The sequence below is a fragment of the Pholcus phalangioides genome, unplaced genomic scaffold (genome assembly GCF_987345545.1).
Source record: "Pholcus phalangioides strain wild (caught in Gottingen) unplaced genomic scaffold, Ppha-v1.0 ptg000013l_1, whole genome shotgun sequence".
Taxonomy (NCBI): domain Eukaryota; kingdom Metazoa; phylum Arthropoda; class Arachnida; order Araneae; family Pholcidae; genus Pholcus; species Pholcus phalangioides.
The window spans coordinates 37,183,674-37,201,110 of NW_028301606.1; the positions used below are offsets into that span (position 1 = coordinate 37,183,674).

The 17,437-nt window shown below is 37.9% G+C and overlaps 1 protein-coding gene across 1 annotated transcript in view; it reads right to left on the minus strand.

Annotated features, from left to right (window-relative positions):
* Positions 1-14,618, minus strand: part of LOC149079050 (uncharacterized) — a 39,948-nt gene extending 25,330 nt beyond the window's left edge. Inside the window, exons 1-2 of the mRNA XM_089241323.1 lie at positions 14,067-14,618; positions 2,985-4,446 (exon numbers count right to left, since the gene is read on the minus strand). Coding sequence (XP_089097449.1) covers positions 2,990-3,952 — 963 coding nt within the window. The 5' untranslated portion in view covers positions 3,953-4,446; positions 14,067-14,618 and the 3' untranslated portion in view covers positions 2,985-2,989. The remainder of the gene's footprint in view (positions 1-2,984; positions 4,447-14,066) is intronic.
* Between the last annotated feature and the right edge of the window lie 2,819 nt (positions 14,619-17,437).

A 17,437-nucleotide genomic window follows, 5' to 3' on the forward strand; every position in this document is an offset into this window, starting at 1 on the left:
TGCTTTTCGCAAATAAAAGACAATTACATTTTCGTACATTTACATTTTGATAGAGTATTTCAAAATATCATATCACTGAAAACGTCGAGGGACAATTTACGACCTGCCGTTCTGACTGTCGCGTTGAATGTAGGCTTGAGAAATCATCATCGCCCAAAGCAAATATGATGGTGAATTTATACGGTCTCGAAGTACAGTATGTACTTTTGAATTTTTTTTTGTCAATGCAGCGTACACGAAAGAAACGAATACCGTAACTGGGTTAAATTTAAAACAAATATTTGAAATAATTCAGCGAGGCTCAGTTTTCGTTCGATCGCCACGTTCTTGATCTAGAATTGTTCGCAACAATCAGTAGAATGCGCATTTTGACGCCCCCTTGTAATGTTGAAGGAGGTATTTCAGAATGAAATTTGCGCCCCCTCAGGTCAAGCGCCCGGAGCACGTGACCCGCCTGCTCCCATCTAGTTGCGGCCCTGCGCTGAGGTGCTTTAATATATTCTGAGTGGTGCTTCTGATTGTTGGCACCTTCTTTTTTCCTCTATTTAGTGATTATCATAACTTTGTGAAATCTCTTAAAGTACGATTTTGACTAATCGAGGTTTTAAGTGGAAAGTGAGTAATTATTCGATTCATAATTTTATAATTACTACTTTACTAAATAATTGAATTATTTCTGCATATTAATTAGGCAGTTTTTTATGTAACGAAATAGAAACATTGACGAGATGACATAAGTGTCCAAATTTCGGCAATTTTAGAAAATTTTCTTTTCGTTTGTTGAGACCTTAGTTTTTACTTTTAGGATGCGTAGAAAGTACGTACCACGCCTAGGAACTTGACTTATGAGGAAAATATTGGAAGTGGCCAAACGAAGAGGACAAACTTTGGTACCCTGCTACGAATTAGATAAAAGGAATTCCTGTACCCCCCCCCCGAAAAAAAAAAAATTTAGAGGTAATTTAGTCGACAAGAAGAATAGGTTTAATTTAATCCTTAATTAATTAATATTTGTGCAAATTTTCACCTACAGTCGTATCCCGTTTTAACGAATACCGTTATAGCGAAAATCTTGTTTCAACGATGACTTTTCTAATTCCCCAGATAAGTTCATGTAGGGACATTTTTAAATAACCTGGAATTCCTTTATAACGAAATATCGTTATAACGAAGATGTTTTCTACGGTCTCTTGGAGTTCGTTATAACGAGATTCGACTGTATTTTTGTGTTTCAATAAAAATTTGTAAATAAGTGAAGAATTTTCGGTTTTTACAACTCATCGCCTAAGCGAGAGAGCCGTATAAGTGAACAGAATTACAGTAAAACTTCCGTTAACCGTCAGTTTCTGTTATCCGTCATCGTCTAAAAAAGCAGAAAAAAAACATCCCCAGGTTTTAAGGTCCAAAAAGATCGGATCACTGCTATGGTCTGGGCAAATGCGATCGGCGATTATAGAATATCCCCGCTCAGTGCCGTCTTAAGGCATGGGCCCCACCCGGGCACGGCCCTGGGACCTCAAGTGAAGAGGGGACTCTCAAAAATGAGATCTGATTGAAAATTTCGATAATTTGTTTGGTAGGGCCTCAGAAAAATCAATTGGCCCGGAGGCCGACGATACTCTTAAGACGGCCCTGCCCCCACTTATACTTGGTAAATCCAAAAAACCTCTTGCTTTTCAAAAATTTGAATATGAACGTGATACCAGTGAAGTATTATGCCCAAAAAAGTACTTAGATGGATCAAACAATTTTTTCAGAATGGTTCCACAGCGTTTTCGTGCTTCAAGTTAGAGCTCACATGGCCGAAAAGCAGTTGCCGCAGGAAACACTGCGTCAATAGACGTTACGACACATCCCTCTTGTGAACCCAACAAGTGATGATGGCAAAACAACATGCCTCTTTCTCCCAGCGAATACAACTCCACTTATACAGCCTATGGACCAGGGCATAATGGAAAATATGAAGCGACGTTGCAGAAAAGCTTTTATCGAAGACTGGCATACAACATGTATTATTCACTTTTAAAGGATTTTATGTTCATTTTGGTCCCAATCCCGCAATGAAATTACGTTGCCGGTGTGGTGGTCGAGTGGTCATAGTGACGGACTCGTGTCGTGAGGTCCCGGGTTCGAACCCCACCGTCATCACAGTGGTGGTCGGCTGAAGTTGGTTTTCTGTGGTTCCCAACTTCAAGTCGCGAATGCGAGCTGATCTGCCCTTTATAAAGTCTCGTTAATTCAATCATAACACATCACTCACTTCTGAAATAGAGATGGCGGCATTTATAAATCAAATAACACAACATACGCATTCAGACTGTTAGGTATACACACAGTTACACTTCCGGCACAATTCACTAGGTAGTAAATCGCTAGTAGATGGCGATAGACCTGAGTCATGGCCCCCACAAGGGGTAGGGTGAAAAGGCTCCAGCCCTGGGGCCCGGGACGATTTACACCTTTTTGTTTTTTCACGATGTAAATTCGTCATAAAGGGGGGGGGGCCCGTGAAAATCTGGTCGGGGGCTCGCATAAGATCCTGGCCTGGGGGCCCTGCTCCAGGATGTGGGGGCCATGACGGGAGTTGTGCTCAGTTCGAAAGAAAGTGAAATCACGTTACTGTATATATGTATTAAGAGATTTGTTATCCGTCTATTCTGTTATCCGTCACAGCTTTGGTCCGGACGGTGACGGTTTCAATCGAAAAGTTTTACTGTATTTCCCTATATCTTTGATCAGGAAAGCAGAAAATCGTCTTATAAGCGAGGAAAACGAAGTGAGAGCTTATATATAAGTAAGCGATATCACTGATCGGGTATATTAAGGAAGCTGATGGTTATATTTTGTTAGCTATATTTCCCTTCATTGTTGTTAACAATTACAGTACAGATACCATATTCAAAATTGTGTGCAATATACTGTATATCTTGAAAGTTACCCAAATTTACGGTATCATTTTAGGAGAGATGAAAGCCAAAACTTACCATCGTCAGAGGGACTCCGACGTCCACCACCAGGGCCATTGTTTCATACCGGATTTCGTCGTGGATCTTTGGTGGAAAGAGTTATCATCACTACAAGCGGTAAGTTCTTGATCACACTCGCGAATGGAGTTACTAATACTGTTGCCAGCACTCATTTCCGCTGCCGAACTGTCAGACGGGAGGAAAAGGCTCCTCCTGTAATTACGATGATTCATGTCTAGAAAGATAAATGACAAGCACAGCACAGAGAGAACGAGTAACGCATGGTCCCGAATCGCAGCGGCACTAGACGCCGAAGGGTCTGAGGTAGTGGTCGGAAAGTCGGAAGATTCAACGGTCCAGTCGTCTCTTCCGAAACACAAAGCCTGCGTGTTCCTCCTAATACTATCGCAAGGGAAATCTTCGGTGCCGTCGCAGTAGCAGTTCCTGAGTTTGCTGGCCTTGTCCTGACGATCCAAGATAGCCAGGCTGTTATTGCACCTCGGAGTGCACTTCTTCCCGTGGAAAAGGGACCTGCACAACCGGTGGTAGTATCCCAGCGCCGTGGAACACAGTGGATCAGCGTGGCATATCCACTGCGCCACGGAACAAGAAACGACAGTGTCCCCGGCCGTGGCCCAAGTAACTTCCGGTCGGCACACCTCTATTCGTTCTTTGCTCCTGCTGCAGAATTCGTTGTCCCCACAGTCACACGTGGACAGTTGGTATCCGGCTTCCGAGCTGGTCAGCGAAATCAGGGCCCTCTTGCAGGCCCAAGGACAGCGGACAGTCCTACCGGCTAAGACATCGGCGCAATCCACCATATAGCCGTGGAGCGCGCGGGCGCAGCTTGCCCTATAGGCGCACTTTGCCCTGGCCAGTTCGCAGTCCACGGATTTGGACGGCGGTCCTCCGATTTCCAGGCTGTTACAAGAAGCTCCCCATATTGAGATCAGCTGCCCGAACAACATCAAAACAAACGTCTTCATATTACGTCGCGCATCTCAGCTCTCAACTCCGCGTTCCAGCGGCTCCAAGGGAAGACATCATCTCTCTCTTTCTATCTATTTCGTACCACTCTTTTGGAAGAGGACAACAAGATCACTGCTCTCTGGCGCCGAGAGCACAGTTTTTGTCTGTGTGAAAAGAGTAAGAAAAAAAAACATGTGCCTACATCAGTGTTTTCTTCCAGTACGGGGAGGGACGTAACTTTTAGGGCTGCCGTAACTTGCAAAACTCATGCCAAAAAGGTTGCCAAATCAGTCAATGAAGGGCGGGAAAGAATGTTGGATGTCTTAATTTTCTCTCGAGTGGAAAGTCACCGGGTAACTTTTCTTCATCTTCTTCAAAGATATTTTCTTTCTGTGCCTTCTTAAATTGAGATGGATGCAATATAATTTCTTTCTCTCTTTCTTTTTGATTGGACGCTTCACCGCGCCACCGCATTTCGGAAATTGAATGGGACGCAACTTAATAACAGCATCTGGGGAGGGAGAAAAAAAGAAGAAAAATTACTATTCGAATTTAAATTATTTTTTAGTAGGCATTAATTCTCATTTTCTTCTTCCTCTTCCTAATAATTATATTCAAAAGAAAAAATGAAACGTTTTATTGCTTCATTCGATTCATTTACGTTCGATGCCGTGAACGTTTCATTTGCAGGAACATAAATACCATCATCGTACCATTTATTTTTGGAATTTAAATGGACCCCCCCCCCCCACATTTTATTATCTTCTTTTTGCGCTCATTACCTCGAAGCGAATTCCATTTCTTCTTATTCAAACCAGATTTTTTTTTCTTCCCAGTATTATTCGGAGAACTTGAAAATTTTTTTCTTGTGTTTTGAAGTACATTGACTTTTCCAATTAGACATATGTTTTCTATCGAATAAACTTTTTTTTGTTTAGAGCGATCATCAGATCTTGATGGTGAAAGTGTTTTCTTTTTTTTGAAAATTTCGACTTTTCTTGATTTATTACGAAGAGTATAGACACATAACTTTTAGTTAATAATGGGAAAAAAAGCAATATGATCGCAAACTTATTTTTTGATGAAGTATTTACAGTACACACTCGATAATCCGGCCCATTCACCATTCCGGCGTTTTTTTAGGCGGGTATTCTTCGAGTACAAAAGAAAATTATATGTCGCTGTTATGTCTGTGCGCAGAAGTTGCGGGCGGCAAAGGATCGTTGCAGAGGGATTATCGTTGTATAGAGAGGTAGCATTATCACGGGGCATCAAATCATGGGCGGGGATACGGGGGGGGGCCGTAGGGGGACATTGCCTCCTGCGTCAAAGGTGATGTCGACTGATCTAATGCATATGTGTATAGATGAATTGCCATCATCGTGCTCCCCCCCCCCCCAGACTTCAGAGTCTATCTCCGCCTATGCATTAAATTTATGCTGTTGCTGGCAATTTTCTGAATCGGGGCGCTACATTTCATCTTTTCTGAATTAGTACCACCAGAAAATGTGCTTTTATGCATTTATTTGCCGTGAAAAATTGTAATTGACTGGTTTATTATTAAAATTCAGTTAGATGCATTGCCACTGTAAAGTTTTTTTTATCGCATTGCACAGAAAGCAATGATATAGCAATAGCTTTTCATAGCACTGTCGGTGATCCTCTGGTGCAAATTACCGACATTATTAGACGCTTTCAGAAGAACGGACAAAAGTGATGAAGTCAAAATGAAATTCAAAACAAATTTGAGCCCGAAATATAAAAAAAAAATACCGTTGTAACGGTTTTTGAAAAATTTCCTAAACACATCGTCATAGATTTATCGCAGTAAAGGATATCATTGAATCGAGAGTAGTTTAACATTGGACTATAGGCAATTCCAAATAATATCTCAAAAATTATATTGTTTTAGAGCGATTTATCGTTATATCGAGTATCGTTGAAAGGAGGTTTCACTGTATTTGGATGGGCTTTTTCAATTGACTTCCAGTAATAGGGCACATTCTGCTCTGATATGCGAGGAATTACCGAGAGTCTACTGTACTTGAATTTTCTGCATGTATGATGAAAAATGAACTGAGACGTCAAATAAAATTTGGATGTGGATATTAGTATCGAGATTATCTTAAAAAAAAGTGACGGGGTTATATTCGCCAAATTTCTCCACCTTATTAAATAAGTTACATTTTATCACGTTAAAAGCTCCTCCATTCTGGAATGGAACCTCAAGCTGAGCTTTTTGGTGTGTCCTCTCCTCAGATCAAGATTTTCTTCTTCCCATGTTTCTCGTAAATTTATAGTATAAAAACCAAAAAATGATAAGACTGATGATCTCAGGCTAGAACTCTGTCAGTCTCGTCATGTAAAGCATGATATACGCAAGGCCGTAGCTGAGGAGAAGGGGGAACTTGGGGTTCTTTGTCCCCCTACCCGAAGGGTGAGAAAACGACCGAAAAAAGGGAAAAAGATGGCCGAATCTATTGTTCTATCACTTTGGTCCCCCCCCCCCCCCCGAATGAAATTTCTGGCTACGGGCCTGGATCTACGCATACTAAACCACTTCATTTAGAATTTGTTGATCAAAAAAAAAATATTTTTCTTAAAGTATCGGAATTACTATGGGCTTATTGATTGTGTGTATTAGTTATTCTGAATTGGTTCCCAAATATTGAAGAAGTGAGTGGTTTCCCAGAACTTGAAAAAATAGCTTTCTCGGAATGGTTAAATTGGCATGTACAGTATATCATCATTAGCACCTGAGTGGCGCAGTGGTAAGGAGCTCGTCTTCCACTATGAAAGTTATCGTCAAAGTCCACGGTTTCGAATCCACCCATAGAATGTCAGAAACAAGTTCTTTACCTACCGACCATGGGGTGATCACGGAAAAATGACGCCTTCACTTCGCTCCCAACTCCACTGGTTAGAAATCGCCATGTGGCTAGGCTGAGCCTATTTGCTTTGGGAAAATACTGGGCATTGCCAAAAGTAAGCAAAGTTTTAATTCGTGCTAAAGTCACAGAAAAGTCGCTAATCGCGAGAAATGAAGCTCCACTTCAAATTACAGTGGATTAAAATAAAAAACATGACATGTGAGAAATATTCTTATTTGTATTCGTAATTATCGTAGTATAATTTCTGAGATTGAAAGATAATTTTAATTGTTGATTTGAAGAGTAAAATGAAGAATAAAAACTCAAGTTGGCTTCATTGTAAATACGTGAAAACCAGGAAATTTTTGCAAAAAAAGTCGGACAGCCAGAAAAAACCGGGAAATGCGGGACGTATGGTCATCCTACGGTGGCGATATGTGACCGTAATTGGTGTGTGGTAAAATAGTTTATCATCACATCCACCATTCTGATATGTGATATTACTTGTAAATTAGAAATAAGAACATCTCATTTTTTTCTCATGCATAAACATAAACTTCGATTTAAAAGCATAAAATCTCACATAACACATGATAAAACATACAAGAAAACGTTATTTTAAACAATATTTTATTTAAAATATTTTCAATTTTTTTTAAATGTTTACATTTCTTCTTTTGCGTTTTCAATATTTCTTCTATGTTTCCTTAAATGATCTACAATCTAGAGAGTTTAAAAAACAATTGTTTCCAAAAAAGAATGCGGGGAAAACCCTGTTTTGTTACCCGAACAACCATTTGTTGTATGAAAGGAAAAACCTGTCGTAATTATAAATTTGATTTTAAAAAAATCATTGTTGTGAAATTATTGTTCCGAAAACCAACCGTTCATCAATAGCATGACTAGATACTGTTTCATCCTTTCTCGATTCATTCTTTAGTTTAATCCTCTCTCTCTCGTCCTCACCCCCTTATTTGTGTTCTATCCTTTCAAGCTAAAGAATGGGAAAAACTTCAGAACTTCATACCAGTCCAAAATTTCATGCTGATGACCAGTCACGAGCACCATGATTTCATATCAGCATGTGTCAAATTTGCCTCATGGGTGTTATTTTATCTTAAATGGTTCGGTTCTCTCGACTCGTCGAAAAGCATAGGAAAACCAATATCGTGCCCCATGGTCAAGATTAGTGATATTAACTATGAAATCTCTCGAAACATGAATGGCATATCTGAGTACTACACGTTATTTGGAAACTTTTTCTAATTGGAAGTATACCTCTAGGATCAACGGTTCGCCAGTGTAAAATGCTATACCCCCTTGTTTACTATGCACCCTGTAAATTGAATCAGTTTTTATTCAGTTACATTGGTGTCATTGTATTTTATCATGTGCACGCAAGCTATTTTTAATGCCTTCTTTTGTCAAAATTTCCAAAAAAATTCCAAAAGATATATGTGACTATATTGGCATAAGATTGCAAATTGTAAAAAGAAAAAAATTGAATTAAATCAAAGTAATTCTAATAATGGTATTTGTCTTTTTTAATGCTATTTCTATTAGAGCATAGCCCCCTTTCCCCCCCCCCCCCATTTAAAAGGTGTGAGACCGCTTAAGAGTGTTTTTTTGGTATCCAAAACTATGTTTTAAAAAGGGGAGCGTAATAACAGAGGTAAAAATATGTGGAAGTGACTAGGTTAAAAATCGAGGATCACAAAACAGTGTTATACAGTCGATCCCGCTTATAACGTTCCCATTCAGAACGTTTTCCCGCTTAGTACGACTTACTTTCGGGGACCCAAAAAAAACTGAAAAGTTATTCTCATTAAGATTCCTCGTTTAAATCGTTTTCTCCGCCTACAACGTTTTTTCTGACGACTTTCTTTTAAAAAAAAAACGTTGTAAGTGGGGATCCACCGTAAATGCACTCGACTGTATTTATTTATTTCCCACTTATTCGTTCGAAATAACCCGCGCTAGGAAAAATAAAAATGATTCGATCTCGGAAGGGCACAAAGTCGCCATTTTCTAGATTCGTGAGCTGAACTTTTGGCCCAATAAGATCTCTTCATCTATTTCGTTTAGGCTCGGCCTTTTCCAAATAGAGCTGCTGCCAGATCCGCCCCGTGCTCTGGGTTAAAGATAGAAAGGAGAAAAGAGAAATGTGTCGCGGGGGGGATACGGGTGTCAATTCTCTTTCTTCTTTTTTATTTATTTCAGGGGGGGGCGTTGAATTGGTAAAGGAAGAAAAGAAATATTCAGTGTAATAATCCAGCCATTTCAACCCCCCCCCCCTCCACACTTTTTCTTTTACCTGTTGGTTTCTGAGGTGATGAAACAGGGCTTTCCTTTCACCTCTTCTTCTTTCGTCCAAGGAAAGAAAAAAAATTGCATTCTCTTTTCTTATTTCTTTCCCCGGACATGTCCTCTCAGTGCAGTCGTTGACGGCCGTCATTGCTAACGTGGAGTGACAGGTGAATTAACCCACGAAATGATCTGGACTTCATTTTGTACCGTGTCTGATGGAAGGGAGGAAGGAGGACGACAGTGAATGAAAATGAAACCTCATTGGAAAATAAATGATCCGAGACTCCCGGTTTTACATGCCCGCATTTGGAGTTTCTCACCACTTCCGAAAATTGCGATTTTTTTTTTTCGCACGTTTACAACTCCGTCACGCCAACTACTGTACAAGAGCGGAGATTCCCGGACCATAACGCAGGAGCTCTTGACTTTTTTTCAGCTGCGACCCAAAATCAGTTTCACGACCCATGGGAACTGTTTGTTTTTTAAACAAAACCAAAACAGTGAGTCAAGCACAATTGGTGCATTTATAACAGGACTCGTGGCCCCCACATCCAGGAATAGGGCCCCTAAGCTGGGATATTTCGTGGGGCCCCTCGGTCAGACTTCTCGCGGGCCCTTCTATAGTTCATGTATAGCGTGAAAAAGCAAAAAATGATGAGAATTTTCCCAGGCCCTGTCAGCACCGGCAATGTGGGGGCCATGTCAGGACTGCAAGTACGACTCCTCTAGGGAGCCGATACAAATCAAGTTCGGGGAATAATTCAAGATCCTTAACTAAGTTGGATTTATACGACCCATCTCGGAAGCTCCTTCTACCCAAGTTTTGGTCGCGACTCATAGGTAAAGAACCCCCGATATAATATACAGGGCCGTAACTAAGATTTTTGCTTTCCAAGCAACTTTAAAATTCGATAATTCCCATTTATCTTTTCGTTCCCATCTAAGACTACCACCTTCTGAATATAGCCACCCGGGGCAGTTGCCCACCCCCCCCCCTCCCCCTTATACGTCCAGCTCTGTAATGTATATACCAATTTTCAACGAAATACATCAACCAGAACGGGCTCTACATAGGTCTGAGTAGGATCAGTTTAATTACAATAAAAACCTCCCTACAACGGTACACGATATAACTAAATTCCTCTACAACGATATTGTTTTCAAGTCTTGTTTGGAAATGCCCATACTCCTTATGTTACACTACTGCTTCTAGATATAACGATAAACCCTCTACAACGATATTTTTTTCTTGGCCCGCAGAGTATCGTAATATCGAGATTTCACAATGTAACTATCCTGTATGTAAGTCTAATGTTTTATTTTGAACTTTCGTAAATATTGCTAACATATTTGTGATATACAATTTTAATTTATTTATTCAATTAAAATTCAAAATAATGTCTTCCTGAGAAAAAGACTACTTTTCCCTTTTCACGGACCCTCCTCTGCCACTCGCATAGAATAATAATAATGCTGGTAATGATATACAGTCGGTCCCGCTTATAACGTTCCCACTTACATTTTCCTACTTATTACAGACATTTTCGTGGGGGTCCTAACTCTAACAAATTCTCATTAGGATTTCCCGTTTAAAGCGTTTTCTCGTTTACAACGTTTTTTCATGACGATTTGTTGACGGCATCAGGTGGTGTAAAAATATGATCATTGCAGCTGAGAAGCCTTCTCTAAATCCTGTGCTTTTTAATTACTAATAATATTATTTTCCCCTTAACCAGCAGTTAAGTCGCTGGTTTAGGATGGATGTGAAGCGTTTACACATATAGCGAACCAGGGAAATTGCACGACAGTTTGATACGAGATCAACGTCACCCTTTTTAAAAATAGGGTTAAGAATCAATTTTGACCCATGCGTCGGGAAATGTATTAGTCAACAGTATTTTGTTAAAAAGAATTAGCAAAAGAACTTTAAAATTTTTTGGTAAATGGATCAAAAATTCATTTCTAATATCATCGTGTCACGGTGCTTTATTTTGCTTCAGGTTCTTAAGATTGTGATCCAGTTCGTGTATGAGAATGTCCCGGTCTAAAAAATTGGATCTTTATAGGAAATCATTCAATCTCTCGAGGGTGTGCTTGAATTTACCGCACAGGCATGAAATTGGAGAAATAAGTACCAATTTTCAATTGAAATGTTCGGAACGATTTTGCTACTTCTTCAAAATTTGTTTATTTTGCACCAGAATTCCTTTGGATTTCCGGTATTTATTAAATTTGAAGTAAAATCTAGAAAATTTTGTTTATTTCGTCTTAGAGCACTTTTGTATCCTTTTTTTACAATCTATATATAATTGATTTTCTGTCTGTGTGTGTATGTTCTCTATACAAATCTACAATTTTAGATCGATTGTCGCCAAATTTTGCATATATGCCAAATGGGCCCCACTTGAACGGTAGGCTACTTTAAAATTTCGTCAGAGCAGGGCAAGTGCCCCAAACGGGCGAAAAAAAACTGTCGGGCAACTATGGTTTTTGGGCCTCAACAATCACTTTCCGAACTTTGGTTACCGTGGTTCCCTAGCAATGCGTTTCAGACGTGCTTTATGCCTTTACAATTGTTTTTTACTTCTCTAATCCTGTTACTATATGAATAATAATTTATGCCTTTATAATGCTTTGCCACATTTTCAATACTCTCAGTAATGAGGCTTTTTGAATAGACGTCATAATCATCACTTTGAGGGTGAGGAAAATGGCGATCCTCATAGAAATCAGTGTTAAAATTGCCGATTTTACTGTAGAAATGCGAAAATTTGCTGGTGTTTTCTGTCACATCAATAATTTTGAAAATTGTATTGAATTCTCGATTTTTGAAATATTGAGTTCGCTTAGAGATATACGAAGCCCAAGAGATTAAATATGAAGTGATTATCCGGACCTAATTGAGTTGGATATCCAGGCAATAACATTAATTTCAACTTTTTATTTACATGTGCTCAAGCTCGAAAATGAAAATGTGTCTGTATTGTCTTTTAATATTCAACTGCATGAATTCATATAGTTTAGATGTTTTTTAAAATTATTTTTTTATTTAATTATGAGCCAGTAAAAAGTACATCGAAAAAATTCCGCAGCTTTAACTAAGCATTTTTGGAAGCTGAAACAGGCAGATGTGGATAACTTGAAGTTTAGGTGGGGGAGGGGGAATCGAAATACTTAGCGGCCCTTAAAAAAGGAGAAAAAATATTCATTTCTACGTTTCTTTAAATCTAGATTTGTTTATTTCATGATTGGATTTATTTCACGCAGGAAGTTGCTATATTGGTTAATTTAGACACGGTTTGCATGTCCCTCAAAGACAGGGGGGGGGAAGATATCACGTGATCCAAAAAGCCTCATTGAAGAAAACCCGGGCAGCGCCGGGTATTATAGCTAGTATATATAAAATTCAATCTATAATTTTCTGAATGAGAGAGGACATTTTTTATAGCTCGTTTATATAATGTCAAAGCTTTTTTTGCATTCATAATTAAACCATGGTTCGTGCAGCTTAAGATTGCAACAGTACGTCTTCTTACCATACCCATAGAGCTAGCTGCATTTCTAATGGCATTTTCAACAACAGAAACTGAATCATCAACCGAGAGACTTGAAAAAAATTCTGGAGAGATTATAATTTTGGAATTTAACGTGCTAAGAAATTGTTCTTTAGAACTAGGATTCCAAATCAGTTTGTGGTGCATAATTTATAAGGTTTTCGTTATTATTTTTCGGAGAGATATTTGATTGAGAGGATGTCACTAGAGGGCTCAATGACATCGGACTCAATCCAGTGAAGAATTTCAAAAATTTTAATGAATTGCAGTAAAGAGTGGGATATATCGCAACATAATCAATGGCACTACATCCTTGCTCCCCCAATAAAAGTAAATTGTCCTACTAAATCATTAATTATTCTTCCATTTAAGATTGTCAATGAAAAATCTTAACATAATTCATAATCGTACATAAATTCAAAAACAATTTACCACGATTATTTGAAATATTATCAAGAGAGTTACGGCTTAACGAGAGGATACAGTGAAAAATATTATCCCGGTGTATAGATCGCCATTTAATCCAATACGAGTATATACACATCTCTACACAATACAATGTTGAAACTCTGATCAATCAAATTTAAAATTGCATTTTTTAGAAGGGAAATTAAATTATTTACCTCTCTTGGTACGGATTAAGATAAACTCCTACAATGGCAATTGTGGAGTTATATCAATGTGGTTTAATTTATTAATTTTACAAACAATCCAATTTTGTGACGAATCAAAATGCGAATTACTTAAAAAATACCCGATTTGATTCCAAATAACTCCGGAGTATCTACCAAATTTGTGAGTTCTACTTGCATTTATTTGAAAAATCCTAAAATCTTGCCAGATAATTGGTGGCACCATATCTTTTGACAACCAAATTTCGGTTATAATGAAAATTTCAAATTCGGGGAATACGATGAAAAACATCATGCGATTTATTTAAAAATCCATTTATGTTCCAGTAGAGAATACTAAATTCGCTTTGGTTACCGAGATTTTTTTTTGCTCAAATGTTTTCTTAGAGTTATTCTGGTTACCGCTATTTAAGATATTTGTGTTTAGTATACCTAAATTAACATTTTGATCATTCTGATTAGATTTATCACTTAGATTGTTAGTATGCAGACAGGCGATTCATTATTCGCATCGATTACCTACAATAAAATCAGCATATTTATCGACAATATTCAAACTTTGAGGTAGTGCAATCAACAAATCAATACTCGGATCTGCAAACAATAAGTCAGAACTGAGATTACTACTGGCAAAATCATTATTCTGATTTAAAAAATTAACATTATCAGCCAAATTTGATCCTTGTACATTAGTTCTTGGTGCATTAGTTCTTGTTTCTACGTTAAATTTGTTATTTACCAAGACTGAAACAATGAACACTGACTTACCAACAATGAACCACTGAAGAGTTGCGACTCAAAAAATACGAGCAGTTTATGCATATAAAGTTTTGGTTCAACGGGCCCTAAGCTAAATTTTCAGGACATATCCCTGAATTTCTTATTCACAGGCAGATCATTAATTAATTTTTCTAAAAAATCATCATAACCATTTGTAGGAATCAAGGTTTGAATCTAAATCGTGTGTGAAACGCATTCCTTATATAACCACACAATCTGGCAGCGCAGTCTCACTTTACCTTTAGATATAGCAACCCTCATAATGGGGGTTTTAGCTGTTCTCGGATTATTTTAAATGCGTGAGAGAAATCTTCGCTGATTTTTATGCGTCTAACAGTATCACTAAATTTGTCCACTGCTGGGCCACATATTTTTGATGTGTCATTAGCGGTATGTCATTGGGTGTCGCGAGGAGTTGGTGTAGTGCAGGAGTCTTCAACCGCTGACACGCCACGAACCACATTTGACGTTTTAGCCAGAACCGATTACCAAGGGGTTACTAACCACACTACCACACACGTTATCCGCGGGCCATGCATTGAAGACCCCTGGTGTTGTGATGTCTGCCTGTTCAGTGCTTTGAATTTGAAGTGATTTTTTTTACCTAGAATTTTCTGGGGAGCTAAGGCCGGGATTACACTATGAAAGTTTTGTAAAAGTGCTTGTATAAATACAACAAATAAGCTGATCGGTTACATTCGAGCAAATGCATCCGATCAGTTTATTTGTTGCATTTTTCAAGTTAAATAAAAGCACTTTCACAAAACTTACAAAACTTTTATAGTGTAATCCCAGCCTAAGAACAAAACAGGTGAGAGTACGCATACGTAAGTCTAAGCCTTCACCACCCCACTTCTAAAAGCCGATTTTTATTGGGGTTTTTTTTTTGGATAATATCCGAATTTTCAGTAATCTGAGTTGGAATGTGTTCCGTTCACATTGGATTATCGAGACTATATCTACAGTTGACGCTCGATATAGAGACCCCTCGTTGAGGACATTCTTGACTTATTTGACTATCCCGGACTATTGGGACGTTCGTTATATCGGAAGAAAAAAACATATATGGTAGTCGTTCTGCGAAAATATTTGGGACTTATCCTACCGGTCGTTTTAATGGGATGGTCGCTATAACGAGGGGTCGTTATAACGAGCGTCGACTGTATTAAAAAAACAAAAAATTATTCTTGCTGGTTTTAGAAGGGTTGCCCCATAATAAAATTATTATATTCCCATGAAATCTCTAATCGGAGCCGTTTCTAGGATTTTTGTGAGGGAGAGGGAAAACATGATTTTGCCGCCCCCCCCCCCAGCAAAATTCAATGATTTTATAACGGTCTATATAACTGTTCTTCCCTAAAGTTTGCCGTCTATTATAGAACAGTTGCCCCCTTCGCCTGTCCCTAATAGAGAACAATGACAGTGATAATGAAGAAATGGGTCGTATAAATTTAATTATGAATCTGATATTATGAAATCGTCCTTACAATTTAATTAGAAAACAATTTTGTGTTGCAGAAATAATTCCAGAATTTGTAAGAGAAATAATTCCAGAATTTGTAGAAGAAATAACTCCAGAATTGGTGAAAATTTCCAACAATTTGGAAATTCGATTTCGGCCCTGACACCATGAACTGGTTTCTTTAATTTTACAAACTAAGCATTTTGTTAATCAGAAATATTTAATGAGTTCTCAAATTAAAAATAGACCGATGGGTCGCGAAATTGGTTGCGTCGTTGATTTTGGGTCGCGGCTGAAAAAAAAAATATCAAGAATCTCTGCAATGAATGCATGTTCCTGGGACAAAAAAAGAAAAAACAAAACAATAATTACATAGATATATGATTGTCCTTTCTCTCTCTCTAAGAGACTGATTGACTATTTCCGGAAATATATTGTCAATGATGCGTTCGTCAGTTGGCAATATTTCAATCCAATGATGCGTTCGGAAATCAACGTAAAATCCAGTTCGATTTCTACGAAAAATCAACGTACGGAAAATAAAAAGAAATTTTCATCTCCTGCCGTAGTAATAGACTGATCGATTCTTGTTTCGCTGTTTCAGAATCTGTCATTTATAGTGTTTCATTTGGAGGAAGCAATTTCGGATCCTTATTCTTCTTTCTTTTAAATATTCTTGTTACGGCAACAATTCACAATTTGTTCTACAGCATTATTTGTTTGTGTTCGTGAGAAGTGTCTCAGAACGGTTAAATTTAGGACTATCTATGTCAGAGGTCTTCAACCTTTTTCTAGTCGCGAGCACTGCCTGTACCCGTTATCAAAAGAAGAGCACCCTTTACGACAAGTTTGACATACGAATACATGAAATCAGGATGATTTCAATCCTTGCATGCAATTTGTGCAAGGTGGGGTTAATTGGAACGTTGACCAAGTACTCGCGAGCACGAAATCGGACACGAGCATCAAGCACTCTGGATGCTTCGGGGAGTACCATGGTGCTCGCGAGCAACGGGTTGAAGATGCCTGATCTATGTCATTCTCTGTGGAAAAGTCATTTTTTATGTCAAATTTTAAGCAAAATTCATGAAGTATTCGGAACACGATTGCAAAAAAATTCTATGAATTAAACGTTTCGTTATTTTCACAGTGCATTCAGCAAGTGATGATGATGCAGGTTATAAACCGAAATTAAAATATTTGTATCTTATTTTCATAAGTTACACTCAAACCTGTTGACGTACATGTGAATTGTTTGAAATTTCATTCAACATATCGTGTATAAAACTGTAATTATATAAAAACCTTAGATTCACGTCCATAACCCATTTATTAATATATGGCAGAATATCATTAAAATTTTTGTAATAATACAGTTAACAGATTTTTATAAATCATTTTTGAAACTCAAATAAAATGTGAAAAATGGCATTCTTCGTAAAACACGTTTTTTAAAGTTTATATTCATACATAACTTGATATAAAAATTCGACTCTAAAGTGGGCATATTTTCCGTTCCAAGCGTCATATAAACAAAATAAGACCTATTTTGGAATCCCAAGAAATTGATCTTTCATAAAAAAAATAGAATGAAAAATCGATATTTTCTTCCAAAATGGCATTTTAATCGTAGTCAGGGTACCTTAACCCTACGATGCATGATTTTTTTTTTTGTCATTTTGAGCTGATATAATTTTATACATAATTTAATAAAGTCTATAGAAAGCAGAGAAAAATATTAAAAAAAATTTATTCCGAATTGTATTCCTTATACAGTCTCAAAGAGGGCGTACAGAGCACGTAAAATAGCATAAAAAATAAATGTATTGAGGGGTCATTCAAGTATTACGTCAGCATCGGGGGGGGGGGGTTCGGATTTGATGAATTTTGATGACAA